The 14069-nt window shown below is 37.4% G+C and overlaps 1 protein-coding gene across 1 annotated transcript in view; it reads right to left on the minus strand.

Moving 5' to 3' along the window:
• Positions 1-14069, minus strand: part of SPDYA (speedy/RINGO cell cycle regulator family member A) — a gene marked incomplete at its 3' end in the record, with an annotated part of 31208 nt that overhangs the window by 2158 nt on the left and 14981 nt on the right. The window contains exon 5 of the mRNA XM_082356864.1: positions 11381-11678. Coding sequence (XP_082212990.1) covers positions 11381-11678 — 298 coding nt within the window. The remainder of the gene's footprint in view (positions 1-11380; positions 11679-14069) is intronic.

The following is a 14069-nucleotide window of genomic DNA, read 5'->3' on the forward strand; positions in this document are numbered from 1 at the left end:
ATGGTCAGTAAAAGTTTGCTGATGGCTTGAAGCCTACACTGGATCAGGTGTTATTTCATCTGTTGACTTGGTTGTTCTAGGGGGAAATTTAAGTATATAGCTCGCAGATTGTGGAAGACTTTGAGTTTGAACTTTATACTTCAGAGTAAGTAGGGAACTTCTGAAGTTTCCATGGTCATGTAAAAGCAGATATTTTTTAAAAGTCTGTTAGTGGTGTCTGAGTATTTAAAGGAAGGAAAAAACTATTAAATCAGAAATGTCGTAGTAATACATAGTATACAACTATGAGGTGATTTGTATTAACATACAACTATGAGGGGTGGAAAAGGGGCAAGTGTAAAAAAATATTGTGAAGGAAGAACCAGATAAACTGGTGGTTCATTGGATGTAGAGGGAGAGAAGCTATATATATTCAAACTTTCATCTACTGTTCAGGCAAACATCTACTGTTTGCCTTATTTCTCTGGGCAAACAGGATTCAGCCCAGCTCATAAATAACTTCCTTGGAACAGCCTTCACTATGTCTCTCACCCTACAGAATTAATTCTGAAATCTTTTGTGCTCATAAATGTTGATCATATAATTAGCATTGCCCTTATCACATCATTAATTTATAAGCCCTGGTTATGCCTTCATTAAGGATTTTAAATTGGGATGACTAGAACAGTGGTAATGACAAAAGTCAATAAGGAAGTTCAGAGAAGGATTTATTTCTGAGGAAAAATTATTTGGTTTTAGATTATATAACGGAATGTCTTGTGCCTGCCTACATGACCCAGGACTAAGGTTTGGTATACTGCTTTTTTCCCTTGGCTTCACTCTAAAATCTGGGGAGTCCTCAGATAATACATAATAATATGTACCCATGTCTCAGATATACTAGCCTAGGTGTCATAAGGCTTAAGACAGCATAAGGTAAAGAGAAACAATGTAGTTTAGTAAGTACAAAAATGTGCTGTCTATTTAGATAGAACTGGGTTCTCATCTTGCTGTTTTCATTGTTGCTGTTTTACTTTGCAGCTGTGACTTTTCTGAGTTTGTTTCTTCATCAGTAAAATGAATGTCATAGTGCCACTTCAGGATTTCTTGGGGGGGGTCAGGTGTTAAATGAGACTAACTTTATAAGGTGGCTAGCACGTGATTGGTGATTGTGATGCATGTAAGTTTGTAAAGAATGCCTCATCTATCTCCCACAACCTTATCAAAATCAACTATTTTATTCTTAGTAAATGTCATAAACATGTTTATATAAAACTTGTTCATTGAACATGTTGTTTTGAGAAAAAAATTTTAAGGCAGAAAAACATGTTTTTAACCTGGAAAGCAAGAAGTTGCTTGCGTTTGAAAGAAGGATGGAAGCATCGATACCAGCTATTGGTAAGTTTTATCATAAAAGCCTAGAGCAGAGCATCAGCTCTTTGTGTCTCTTCCTGGAGAATGAATTGAGTTGTCTGCAGCCACAAACCTTAGGTGATTCCAACCATCTTATATGGACTGGAGGGAGAAAATTTTGCTAGTAGAGGCCATTACTGGGCATCAAAACAGCTGCTGAGGCAGTAAGAGACCACTGTTCCTGATAATACCATGTTACCCTTAATCCTCTCCACCCGCCGTTAGCCCACTGACTTGTTAAGCCTACTGAGGGAAAATGAATGTAAATGTTTATTGGTCAAGTGTATGTATGACCAATAATTTTTCTTCGTATTGCCTACCCTCTGTCATCCTGAAACAACAGGTTTTACACTTAGTCTTGAATTCCCACTCAGAACAAAACACAAATGAGTAAATACTTATTTCTTCCTATATAGGACATATATATCCTAAACCAGGGTGTCAGGGCTTTCATCCAGGGACAGGAAGAAAGCACAGTTCCATTTACAACTGCCCTAAATCAAGTGCCCCACTTTTCATCCAAAATCCCTCAAAGACCTGCTTTCTTTTTTCTTCTCGAAGCAAGCTGACTGGCAGAGCCCCTTACCCCCTGGGTGCACTCTAATTTCCCATTGAAATATCAAAGCCTAAACATAGGGTGTGACTACTCTTGATATCTAAGGGGCTAGTTTGAATAAAATATAAGTGCTTCTGTTCTGCTTTCTTTAAATATTTGTTCAAATTATGGTTGGAATTCTCTCCCACTTCACTCCATACAACCTTCATCAGGGACTTTGTTCTTTTTTTTGTTTAATTTTTTAATTTAATTTATTTTTTTTATACAGCAGGCTCTTATTAGTCATCAATTTTCTACACATCAGTGGATAGATGTCAATCCCAATCGCCCAATTCATCACACCACCACCACCACCCCCCCCGCAGCTTTCCCCCCTTGGTGTCCATACGTTTGTTCTCTACATCTGTGTCTCAATTTCTGCCCTGCAAACCGGTTCACCTGTACCATTTTTCTAGGTTCCACATATATGCATTAATATACGATATTTGTTTTTCTCTTTCTGACATACTTCACTCTGTATAACAGTCTCTAGATCCATCCACGTCTCAACAAATGACCCAATTTCGTTCCTTTTTATGGCTGAGTAATGTTCTACTGTATATATGTACCACATGTTCTTTATCCATTCATCTGTTGATGGGCATTTAGGTTGCTTGCGTGATCTGGCTATTGTAAATAGTGCTGCAATGAACATTGGGGTGCATGTGTCTTTTTGAATTATGGTTTTCTCTGGGTATATGCCCAGTAGTGGGGTTGCTGGATCACATGGTAATTCTACTTTTAGTTTTTTAAGGAATCTCCATACTGTTCTCCATAGTGGCTGTATCAGTTTACATTCGCACCAACAGTGCAAGAGGGTTCCCTTTTCTCCACACCCTCTCCAGCATTTGTTGTTTATAGATTTTCTGATGATGCCCGTTCTAACTGGTGTGAGGTGATACCTCATTGTAGTGTTGATTTGCATTTCTCTAATAATTAGTGATGTTGAGCAGCTTTTCATGTGCTTCTTGGCCATCTGTATGTCTTCTTTGGAGAAATGTCTATTTAGGTCTTCTGCCCATTTTGGGGTTGGGTTGTTTGCTTTTTTAATATTGAGCTACATGAGCTGTTTATATATTTTGGAGATTAATCCTTTGTCTGTTGATTCGTTTGCAAATATTTTCTCCCATTCAGAGGGTTGTCTTTTCGTCTTGTTTATGGTTTCCTTTGCTGTGCAAAAGCTTTTAAGTTTCATTAGGTCCCATTTGTTTATTTTTGTTTTTATTTCCATTACTCTAGGAGGTGGATCAAAAAAGATCTTGCTGTGATTTATGTCAAAGAATGTTCTTCCTATATTTTCCTCTAAGAGTTTTATAGTGTCTGGTCTTACATTTAGGTCTCGAATCCATTTTGAGGTTTTTTTGTGTGTATGGTGCTAGGGTGTGTTCTAATTTCATTCTTTTACATGTAGCTGTCCAGTTTTCCCAGCACGACTTATTGAAGAGACTATCTTTTCTCCATTGTATATCCTTGCCTCCTTTGTCATAGATTAGTTGACCATAGGTGCGTGGGTTTATCTCTGGGCTTTCTATCTTGTTCCACTGATCTATGTTTCTGTTTTTGTGCCAGTACCATATTGTCTTGATTACTGTAGCTTTGTAGTATAGTCTGAAGTCAGGACGTCTGATTCCTCCAGCTCCGTTTTTTTTCCCTCAAGACTGCTTTGGCTATTCGGGGTCTCTTGTGTCTCCATACAAATTTTAAGATTTTTTTGTTCTAGTTCTGTAAAAAATGCCATTGGTAATTTGATAGGGATTGCATTGAATCCGTAGATTGCTTTGGGTAGTATAGTCATGTTCACAATACTGATTCTTCCAATCCAAGAACATGGTATATCTCTCCATCTGTTGGTATCATCTTTAATTTCTTTCATCAGTGTCTTATAGTTTTCTGCATACAGGTCTTTTGTCTCCCTATGTAGGTTTATTCCTAGGTATTTTATTCTTTTTGTTGCAATGGTAAATGGGAGTGTTTCCTTAATTTCTCTTTCAGATTTTTCATCATTAGTGTATAGGAATGCAAGAGATTTCTGTGCATTAATTTTGTATCCTGCAACTTTACCAAATTCCTTGATGAGCTCTAGTAGTTTTCTGGTGGCATCTTTAGGATTCTCTTTGTATAGTATCATGTCATCTGCAAACAGTGACAGTTTTACTTCTTCTTTTCCAATTTGTATTCCTTTTATTTCTTTTTCTTCTCTGATTGCCGTGGCTAGGACTTCCAAAACTATGTTGAATTATAATGGTGAGAGTGGGCATCCTTGTCTTGTTCCTGATCTTAGAGGAAATGCTTTCAGTTTTTCACCATAGAGAATGATGTTTGCTGTGGGTTTGTCGTATATGGCCTTTATTATGTTGAGGTAGGTTCCCTCTATGCCCACTTTCTGGAGAGTTCTTATCATAAATGGGTGTTGAATTTTGTCAAAAGCTTTTTCTGCATCTATTGAGATGATCATATGGTTTTTATTCTTCAATTTGTTAATATGGTGTATCACGTTGATTGATTTGCATATATTGAAGAATCCTTGAATCCTTGGGATAAATCCAACTTGATCATGGTGTACGATCCTTTTAATGTGTTGTTGGATTCTGTTTGCTAGTATTTTGTTGAGGATTTTTGCATCTATATTCATCAGTGATATTGGTCTGTAATTTTCTTTTTTTGTAGTATCTTTGTCTGGTTTTGGTATCAGGGTGATGGTGGCCTCATAGAATGAGTTTGGGAGTGTTCCTTCCTCTGCAATTTTTTGGAAGAGTTTGAGAAGGACGGGTGTTAGCTCTTCTGTAAATGTTTGATAGAATTCACCTGTGAAGCCATCTGGTCCTGGACTTTTGTTTGTTGGAAGATTTTTAATCACAGTTTCAATTTCATGACTTGTGATTGGTCTGTTCATATTTTCTATTTCTTCCTGGTTCAGTCTTGGAAGGTTACACCTTTCTAAGAATTTGTCCATTTCTTCCAGGTTGTCCATTTTATTGGCATAGGGTTGCTTGTAGTAGTCTTTTAGGATGCTTTGTATTTCTGTGGTGTCTGTTGTAACTTCTCCTTTTTCATTTCTAATTTTATTGATTTGAGTCCTCTCCCTGTTTTTCTTGATGAGTCTGCCTAATGGTTTATCAATTTTGTTTATCTTCTCAAAGAACCAGCTTTTAGTTTTATTGATCTTTGCTGTTGTTTTCTTTGTTTCTATTTATTTCTGCTCTGATCTTTATGATTTCTTTCCTTCTGCTAACTTTGGGTTTTGTTTGTTCTTCTTTCTCTAGTTCCTTTAGGTGTAAGGTTAGATTGTTTTTTGAGATTTTTCTTGTTTCTTGAGGTAGGCTTGTATAGCTATAAACTTCCCTCTTAGAACTGCTTTTGCTGCATCCCATAGGTTTTGGATTGTCGTGTTTTCATTGTCATTTGTCTCTAGGTATTTTTTGATTTCCTCTTTGATTTCTTCAGTGATCTCTTGGTTATTTAGTAATGTATTGTTTAGCCTCCATGTGTTTGTGTTTTTTACGTTTTTTTCCCCTGTAATTCATTTGTAATCTCATAGCGTTGTGGTCAGGAAAGATGCTGGATATGATTTCAATTTTCTTAAATTTACTGAGGCTTGATTTGTGACCCAAGATGTGATCTATCCTGGAGAATGTTCCATGCGCACTTGAGAAGAAAGTGTAATCTGCTGTTTTTGGATGGAATGTCCTATAAATATCAATTAAATCTATCTGGTCCATTGTGTCATTTAAAGCTTCTGTTTCGTTATTTATTTATTTTCATTTTGGATGACCTGTCCATTGGTGTAAGTGAGGTGTTAAAGTCCCCCACTATTATTGTGTCACTGTCGGTTTCCTGTTTTATAGCTGTTAGCAGTTGCCTTATGTATTGAGGTGCTCCTATGTTGGGTGCATATATATTTATAATTTTTACACCTTCTTCTTGGATTGATCCCTTGATCATTATGTAGTGTCCTTCCTTGTCTCTTGTAACATTCTTTATTTTAAAGTCTATTTTCTCTGATATGAGAATTGCTACTCCAGCTTTCTTTTGATTTCCATTTGCATGGAATATCTTTTTCCATCCCCTCACTTTCAGTCTGTATGTGTCCCTAGGTCTGAAGTGGGTCTCTTTTAGACAGCATATACATGGGTCTTGTTTTTGTATCCATTCAGTGAGCCTGTGTCTTTTGGTTGGAGCATTTAATCCATTCACATTTAAGGTAATTATCGATATGTATGTTCCTATGACCATTTTCTTAATTGTTTTGGGTTTGTTTTTGTAGGTCCTTTTCTTCTCTTGTGTTTCCCACTTAGAGAAGTTCCTTTAGCATTTGTTGTAGAGCTGGTTTGGTGGTGCTGAATTCTCTTACCTCTTGCTTGTCTGCAAAGCTTTTGATTTCTCCATTGAATCTGAATGAAATCCTTGCTGGATAGAGTAATCTTGGTTTTAGGTTCTTCCCTTTCATCACTCTAAGTATATCATGCCACTCCCTTCTGGCTTGTAGAGTTTCTGCTGAGAAATCAGCTGTTAACCTTATGGGAGTTCCCTTATATGTTATTTCCCATTTTTCCCTTGCTGCTTTCAATAATTTTTCTTTGTTTTTAATTTTTGTCAATTTGATTACTGTGTGTCTCGGCGTGTTCCTCCTTGGGTTTATCCTGTGTGGGACTCGCTGTGCTTCCTGGACTTGGGTGGCTATTTCCTTTCCCGTGTTAGGGAAGTTTTCGACTATAATCTCTTCAGGTATTTTCTCTGGTCCTTTCTCTCTCTCTTCTTCTGGGACCCCTATAATGCGAATGTTGTTCCGTTTAATGTTGTTGCAGAGGTCTCTTAGGCTGTCTTCATTTCTTTTCATTCTTTTTTCTTTTTTTCTGTTCTGCAGCAGTGAATTCCACCATTCTGTCTTCCAGGTCAGTTATCCATTCTTCTGCCTCAGTTATTCTGCTACTGATTCCTTCTAGTGTAGTTTTCATTTCAGTTATTGTATTGTTCATCTCTGTTTGTTTGTTCTTTAATTCTTCTAGGTCTTTGTTAAACATTCCTTGCACCTTCTCGATCTTTGCCTCCATTCTTTTCCCGAGGTCCTGGATCATCTTCACTATCATTATTCTGAATTCTTTTTCTGGAAGGTTGCCTATCTCCACTTCATTTAGTTGTTTTTCTGGGGTTTTATCTTGTTCCTTCATCTGGTACATAGCCCTCTGCCTTTTCATCTTGTCTGTCTTTCTGTGAATGTGGTTTTTGTTCCACAGGCTGCAGGATTGTAGTTCTTCTTGCTTCTGCTGTCTGCCCTCTGGTGGATGAGGCTATCTAAGAGGCTTGTGCAAGTTTCCTGATGGGAGGGACTGGTGGTGGGTAGAGCTGACTGTTGCTCTGGTGGGCAGAGCTCAGTAAAACTTTAATCCAATTGACTGCTGATGGGTGGGGCTGGGTTCCCTCCCTCTTGGTTGTTTGGCCTGAGGCAACCCAACACTGGAGCCTACCTGGGCTCTTTGGTGGGGCTAATGGCAGACTCTGGGAGGGCTTACACCAGGGAGTACTTCCCAGAACTTCTGCTGCCAGTGTCCTTGTCCCCACAGTGAGCCACAGCCACCCCCTGCCTCTGCAGGAGACCCTCCAACACTAGCAGGTAGGTCTGGTTTAGTCTCCCCTGGGGTCACTGCTCCTTCCCCTGGGTCCTGATGCACACACTACTTTGTGTGTGCCCTCCAAGAGTGGAGTCTCTGTTTCCCCCAGTCCTGTCAAAGTCCTGCAATCAAATCCCGCTAGCCTTCAAAGTCTGATTCTCTAGGAATTCCTCCTCCCGTTGCCGGACCCGCAGGTTGGGAAGCTTGATGTGGGGCTCAGAACCTTCACTCCAGTGGGTGGACTTCTGTGGTATAAGTATTCTCCAGTCTGTGAGTCACCCACCCAGCAGTTATGGGATTTGATTTTACTGTGATTTCGCCCCTCCTACCGTCTCACTGTGGCTTCTCCTTTGTCTTTGGATGTGGGGTATCTTTTTTGGTGAGTTCCAGTGTCTTCCTGTCGATGATTGTCCAGCAGCTAGTTGTGATTCTGGTGTTCTTACAAGAGGGAGTGAGAGCACATCCTTCTACTCCGCCATCTTGGTTCAGGGCCAGGGACTTTGTTCTTAATGCTTTCACCAATTCTTTAGTCCTTAGCAATCTGCTAGAAGACTTCTGTGGCAGCTTATTTTCACTACTGAAGGCAGGATTTCATCAAAGGGGGCAGCAGAACATCATAGGAATTCAGGCTGTAGTAGAGTCAGACCTGGTTCAAGTGTCACTCTCTCAATCATCTTGGGCAAATTCTTTAACCTCTCTAAGCCTCTGTTTCCTTATCTACAAAGTGGAGATACTAGTATTTACCTTGGGGTTGGCTGTGAATATTAAGTGAGGTTATGAATGTAAAATCCTTAACACATTGCATGGAACATTTTACATATCTAGTAAATCTTATCTATTATGAGGATCAAAGACTGTAGACAAAAGGGGCTAGGAGAGAGGGGAGGGATGCTAAAAGGCAGCTCTTATAATTTAGCCTATGGTAGACCCTATTTACTTTCAAATATGAGTGAACAAATAAAAATTATGCTTGGAGGTGTTACAAGGGAAGAGACTATGCTGTCAGTCAAATTTGTTCAGTGATTACTATGGCCAGGGAATGGAACAGTGATAGGCATGACCCCTGCCTTCAAGAGTCTTAAGAGTCTAATTTCTCAGTAAAACTTCAGTAGCCACTGCTAATCTCATAAGAATGTGGTAAAAATAAATAGGTGAAATTCTGAAATAATGTGGGTCTCATTATAGAATTAGAGAGAACCATAAGAAATCTGCCCGTCCATCTTCAGATGGGTGAAAATCTGGGGCAAAGGCTTTATAAGAAATAAAAAGGATCACTGCTGGTAGAATGTCATTCTGGTTCTGTTTCAAATCGAGAAATGTCAGAGAAGTACTCAACCTTTATAAATAGTAATTTAAATGAAAATTAGGGTGTGGTTGACTAAAAGTATTTCCAGTTCATATGATTATTTTCAAATTAATATAAAATACCATTATTCAAAACCACTTAAATCCCAACAAAAAAAAATATGCAAATAAATTTTGGTACTTATACCATGTCATGACTAAAAATCAGGTTTTCAAAGACTAAATAATGACATCGGGAAATGCTTTATGATAAGTGAAAAAAAAGCAAGCATAGATACAGTATGGTTCTATTTTTTAAAATAGAAAATAGAAATAGAAAAATGTATAGTATTACAAAGCTATAGTAAGGAAAACAGTATGGTATTGGCATAAAAACAGACACATAGATCAGTGGAACAGAATGGACAGCCCAGAGATAAACCCACACATATGGTTAATTTATGACAAAGGAGCCAAAAATATATTGGGAAAAGATAGTCTCTTCAATAAGTGGGGTTGGAAAAACGGGACAGCCACATGTGAAAGAATGAAACTGGACCACTATCTTACACCATGCACAAAAATCAATTCAAAATGGATTAAAGACTTGAATGTAAGACCTGAAACCACAAAACTCCTAGAAGAAACAGAGGGTAAGGTCCTTGACATGGGTCTTGGCAACTGTTTTTTGGATTTCACACCAAAAGCAAAGGCAACAAATGCAAAAATAAACAACAGGACTACATCAAACTAAAAAGCTTCTGTACAGTAAAGGAAACCATCAACAAAATGAAAAAGCCACCTACCAAATGGGAGAAAATATTTGCAAATCATATATCTGACAAGGGGGTTAATATCCAAAATATATAAAGAACTCATACAACTCAACAGAATAAAAATCCAATTAAAAAATGGGCAGAGGAAGTGAATAGACATTTTTCCAAAGAAGACATACAAGTGGCCAACAGGCACATGAAAAGGTGTTCAACATCACTAATTAGCAGGGAAATACAAATTAAAACCACAATGAGATATCATCTCCCACCTGTTAGAATGGCTGTTTACAAGAAATAACAAGTGTTGGTGAGGATGTGGAGAAAAGGGAACACTTGTGCACTGTTGGATGCAGCCACTATGTAAAACAGTATGGCGGTTCCTCAAAAAGTTAAACATAGAACTACCATATGTTCTAGCAATTCCACTTCTGGGTATTATCTGAAGGAAACAAAATCACTATCTTGAAAAGATACCTGCACACCCATGTTCAGTGCAGCATTATTTGCAATAGTCAAGACATGAAATGGAAACAACTTAAGTGTCCATCAATGGATGAATGGATAAAGAAAATAAAGAAAATGTGACTATCTATCTATATATATGTATCTTAAAAAAGAAGGAAATCCTGCCATTTGTGACAACATGGCTGGACCTTGAGGGCATTGTGCTAAGTGAAATAAGTGAGACAGAGAAAGGCAAATACTGTGTGATCTTACTTATATGTGAAATCTAAAAAAAACTGAACTCAGGGCTTCCCTGGTGGTCCAGTGGTTACAAATCCACCTTCCAATGCAGGGGACGTGGGTTCGATCCCTGGTCAGGGAACTAAAATCCCACATGCCATGGGATGACTGAGCCTGCGCGCTCTGGAGCCTGTGCACCACAACTAGAGAGAAGCCTGCCCACCGCAACGAAGAGCCTGCACGCTGCAACTAAGACCCGACACAGCCTAAATAAATAAATATTAAACAAAAATTAAAAATAAATTTAAAAACCTGAACTGATAGATACACCACCAAATGGTGGTTGCCAGAGGAAGCGGGGAGGGGGGGTAGTGGTTGAAGGTAGTGGAAAGTACAAATTTCCAGTAATAAGATAAATAAGTTCTGGGGATATACTGGGGATATAATCTACAGCATGGTGACTATAGTTAACAAGATTGTGCATTTGAGAGTTGCTAAGAGAGTGTATCTTAAAAGTTCTCATCACAAGAAAAAAAACCGTAACTGTGTGGTGATGGATGTTAACTAAATTTATTGTGTTAATCATTATGTTATACACCTAAAACTAATACAGTGTTATATGTCAATTTTATCCCAATTTTAAAAAGTGTGTAGAAGAAACCAATAGTTAATTACTGATAAAGCTGCATGGTGAGATTACAAGTAAATTTATTCTCTTCTTAAAACTTCTTTTGAATAAAATAAACATTTCAAAGAAAATGGTTCAGGCTCTTAAAATACTTGAGATCTATGGTGAATTAGGTTTCAGTTTAACAAAAGTCACATTAAAAATCTCTTAGCTTAGGTAAGCTACCACAAAACAATACCAAGACAAAAAGTAGTACTTGAAAAGGGAAAACTTTCAATACTACTTTAACTCATATTGTAGTATATAAATAATTATGTACTCCTGCCTATAAGGACTGACTACTGGTCAATAGATAACTCGGATTTATTAATAACATTCATAGATCTAATTCTGACATATCTCTAAGTCATACCTTGAGAATAGCTATAAGCTTGAGAAGGATCAACTATTATGTCCATTGAGAATGAGTTGTGTGATTCCTGAGAATGTTTCTCCACCACCTCTACTGTATCACTGGATGAAGATGATGATGAAGACAATCCCAGTCTAACGTATCTTCCTTTTCTACCACAGAGCGAACAATCTACCGGTGTGGCACTAGGTCCCCGGGGCAGTTGAACTTCATCTCTGTGGTAGTTTCTAACAGCTCCACTGTGATGCACAGAGCGTTCTCGTTGCCATATGTAATGGGTTGGAGCAATGGCCATAACCTATGGTGGAAAGCTTTCTTTTAGAATTTTAATAAGATTTTAAAATTTAGTAAAATTAAGAACAAAAATTATAACTCAAGAACAGGCTACCTGTAAAACTAGATCTAAAAATCTCACCAATGTTGGTTTTTTTTTTTTTTTAGAAGAAAAGCATTTCCAGATAAGGCAATATTACCTATAAAATGATTCATTGCTTGGATCCTTAAGATAATAATTGATAAAGTATTTAAATTATTTCAAACAGTAAATAGAACTGAAGCAACCTTCCAGGTTTTTCAATTCTGGATATTACAGGTTTGGGAAAGATAATACAGTTAGCCCAAAACAATACATAATTCTCTGGAATGTACTGGGTTGAAAACAATATTTTTAATTGAGGTTTCCAGCTATGTATGTTAGGCTAATCTTAACATGTTTGCAATCACAGCAAGAGATATGATGAATGAAAACACAGGTAAGGTGCTTAACCTCTCTGTTCCTGTTCTCTTGTCTGTGGTATGGAGAGAATAATGGTGTCTATTGTAGAGGATTGTTGCAAGGATTAGATGAGGGATTATTCAGAAAGTACTTAAGATTCCACACTACCTGTCAGGCATTGTTCTCTAAGGTCGGTTAGAGAACACACTGCCTTCAGAGTCAGGATAGACTTAGTTTCTTATTCTGGCTCTGCCACTTCCTAGTTGTATGATACTTTGCAAGTTACTTAACCTTTCTGAGCCTCAATATCTTCATATGGAAAACTGGGGATACCATCTGCCTCATAGGATTGTCCTGAAGGTTAAATATGTGTAAAATCCTTATCACATAGTAAACATCTGGCAAATGATAGCCATTTTAAGACAAGCTAGTGAAGTGTACCTACATGCTGACCTCATGGTGTCTAAAACTTCTAAACAGAATGTTAGAATGTTACTTCTAAGCAAAAATGTTTAGTTGCGGTTATCAATGACCCAAGGTAAATGAGAATTGTAGAATTTGAGAGCTAGACAGTGCTTTTTAAAAAAATTTATTCAAGTATCCAGACAAAACTATAATTCAAAAAAGACAGACAGTGCTTTATTAATTGCCTAGACGAGTGATTTTCAAACTGGTTTGAGGAGCCCTAGGTTTCACAGACAACGTTAGGGGTCACAGGAGGGGCTAAGGGAAGACAGAGCAGGTGGAGGACCTCAATTTGGGGGATTGTGTGTAAAATTTTGTTTGGAAAGAAGGCTTTTGCTGTTAAGAATGAAAACCTTAAAACCCCTAGATTAAAGCTGATTCCCTCAGAAAATAGGGTTATTGTGCCTCCCCCAAAACAATGCATAAAGAATACTAGCAATGCTAATTTTTAAAGTGTACTTTAGGATTGGATTTATTTTATAATCTACTTCTTAAATCCTTCAAAACAGTTTTCAACCAAAGACATGTAATAAAGTTATATATCTTTTAAAAGGTAGAAGTAAATAAAGATGTTAACTCTAAATATACACATTTCTATGACAATGTAAAACTAGGTGCAGAGATACCCAAGGTGAGGAAGTAGAATATCAAATTTTCTTATTCCTTCCATATTTATCTACTATTTTTCTCAATATTTCTGTCTTTATTGCGCATGTCTGGAATGTCCTTTCCCTTTATTTGTCTTAGTATTTCTTTTCCTTCAATGCCCAACATAAGTCCCACCTTTCTAGAAACTCCAGCTTTCAGATTTTCTTGTTTTATTGTTAATGCTATATTAGGACTCAGCATGTAAATGTTAGCACTCAGATGTATATTTTTATGCATGTAACCTGTTCTGCCGAAAGCCCCCTCTGGACAGGAATAGTTTCTCATACACCTCTCTTTCAAATGCCTTCTCCACAATATTATGCAGTCATTAAATATTTTTTAATGATAGATGAAAATATTTAAGAATTAGAGGCCACTAACATTATGAGCCCTCAGCAATATAATTTTTGTAGGAATCCTATATAGCAAAGTCTAGTGAAAAAAGCAGAGGGAAATATGAAGTAAAGGGCACAATATAGAAGATTTGGTACTGTTCTTTCTGCAATAAGCTAGGCATCATAGTCTCTCCACATGCTAACACACCTAGAAAAATGCATGCACACACTCTTATCTATTAAGCTATTTCATTCCTGAGATAACATAATAGATATAAGTGCATTTTCTAAACTAACCAACGTAAGAGATGGAGGCTAGATGTCAGAGAAAACAGAACACTGGGAAGCCATTAGATGTGAAGTCAAGTTCTGGCTCTGCCACTTAACTGATATATGATCTTGAGTAAATCTCAACCTCCTTGGTCCTCACAAGTATTTTTGTAAGGATAAGAAGATAATTTATATGAAAATATAAATTTGTAAAGCACAATGCAAGTGTATAGTATAATTACTGTAAGCCAGTTTG

Source organism: Balaenoptera borealis (genome assembly GCF_965194805.1).
Source record: "Balaenoptera borealis genome assembly, chromosome: 15".
In the NCBI taxonomy this organism is placed as follows: Eukaryota; Metazoa; Chordata; class Mammalia; order Artiodactyla; family Balaenopteridae; genus Balaenoptera; species Balaenoptera borealis.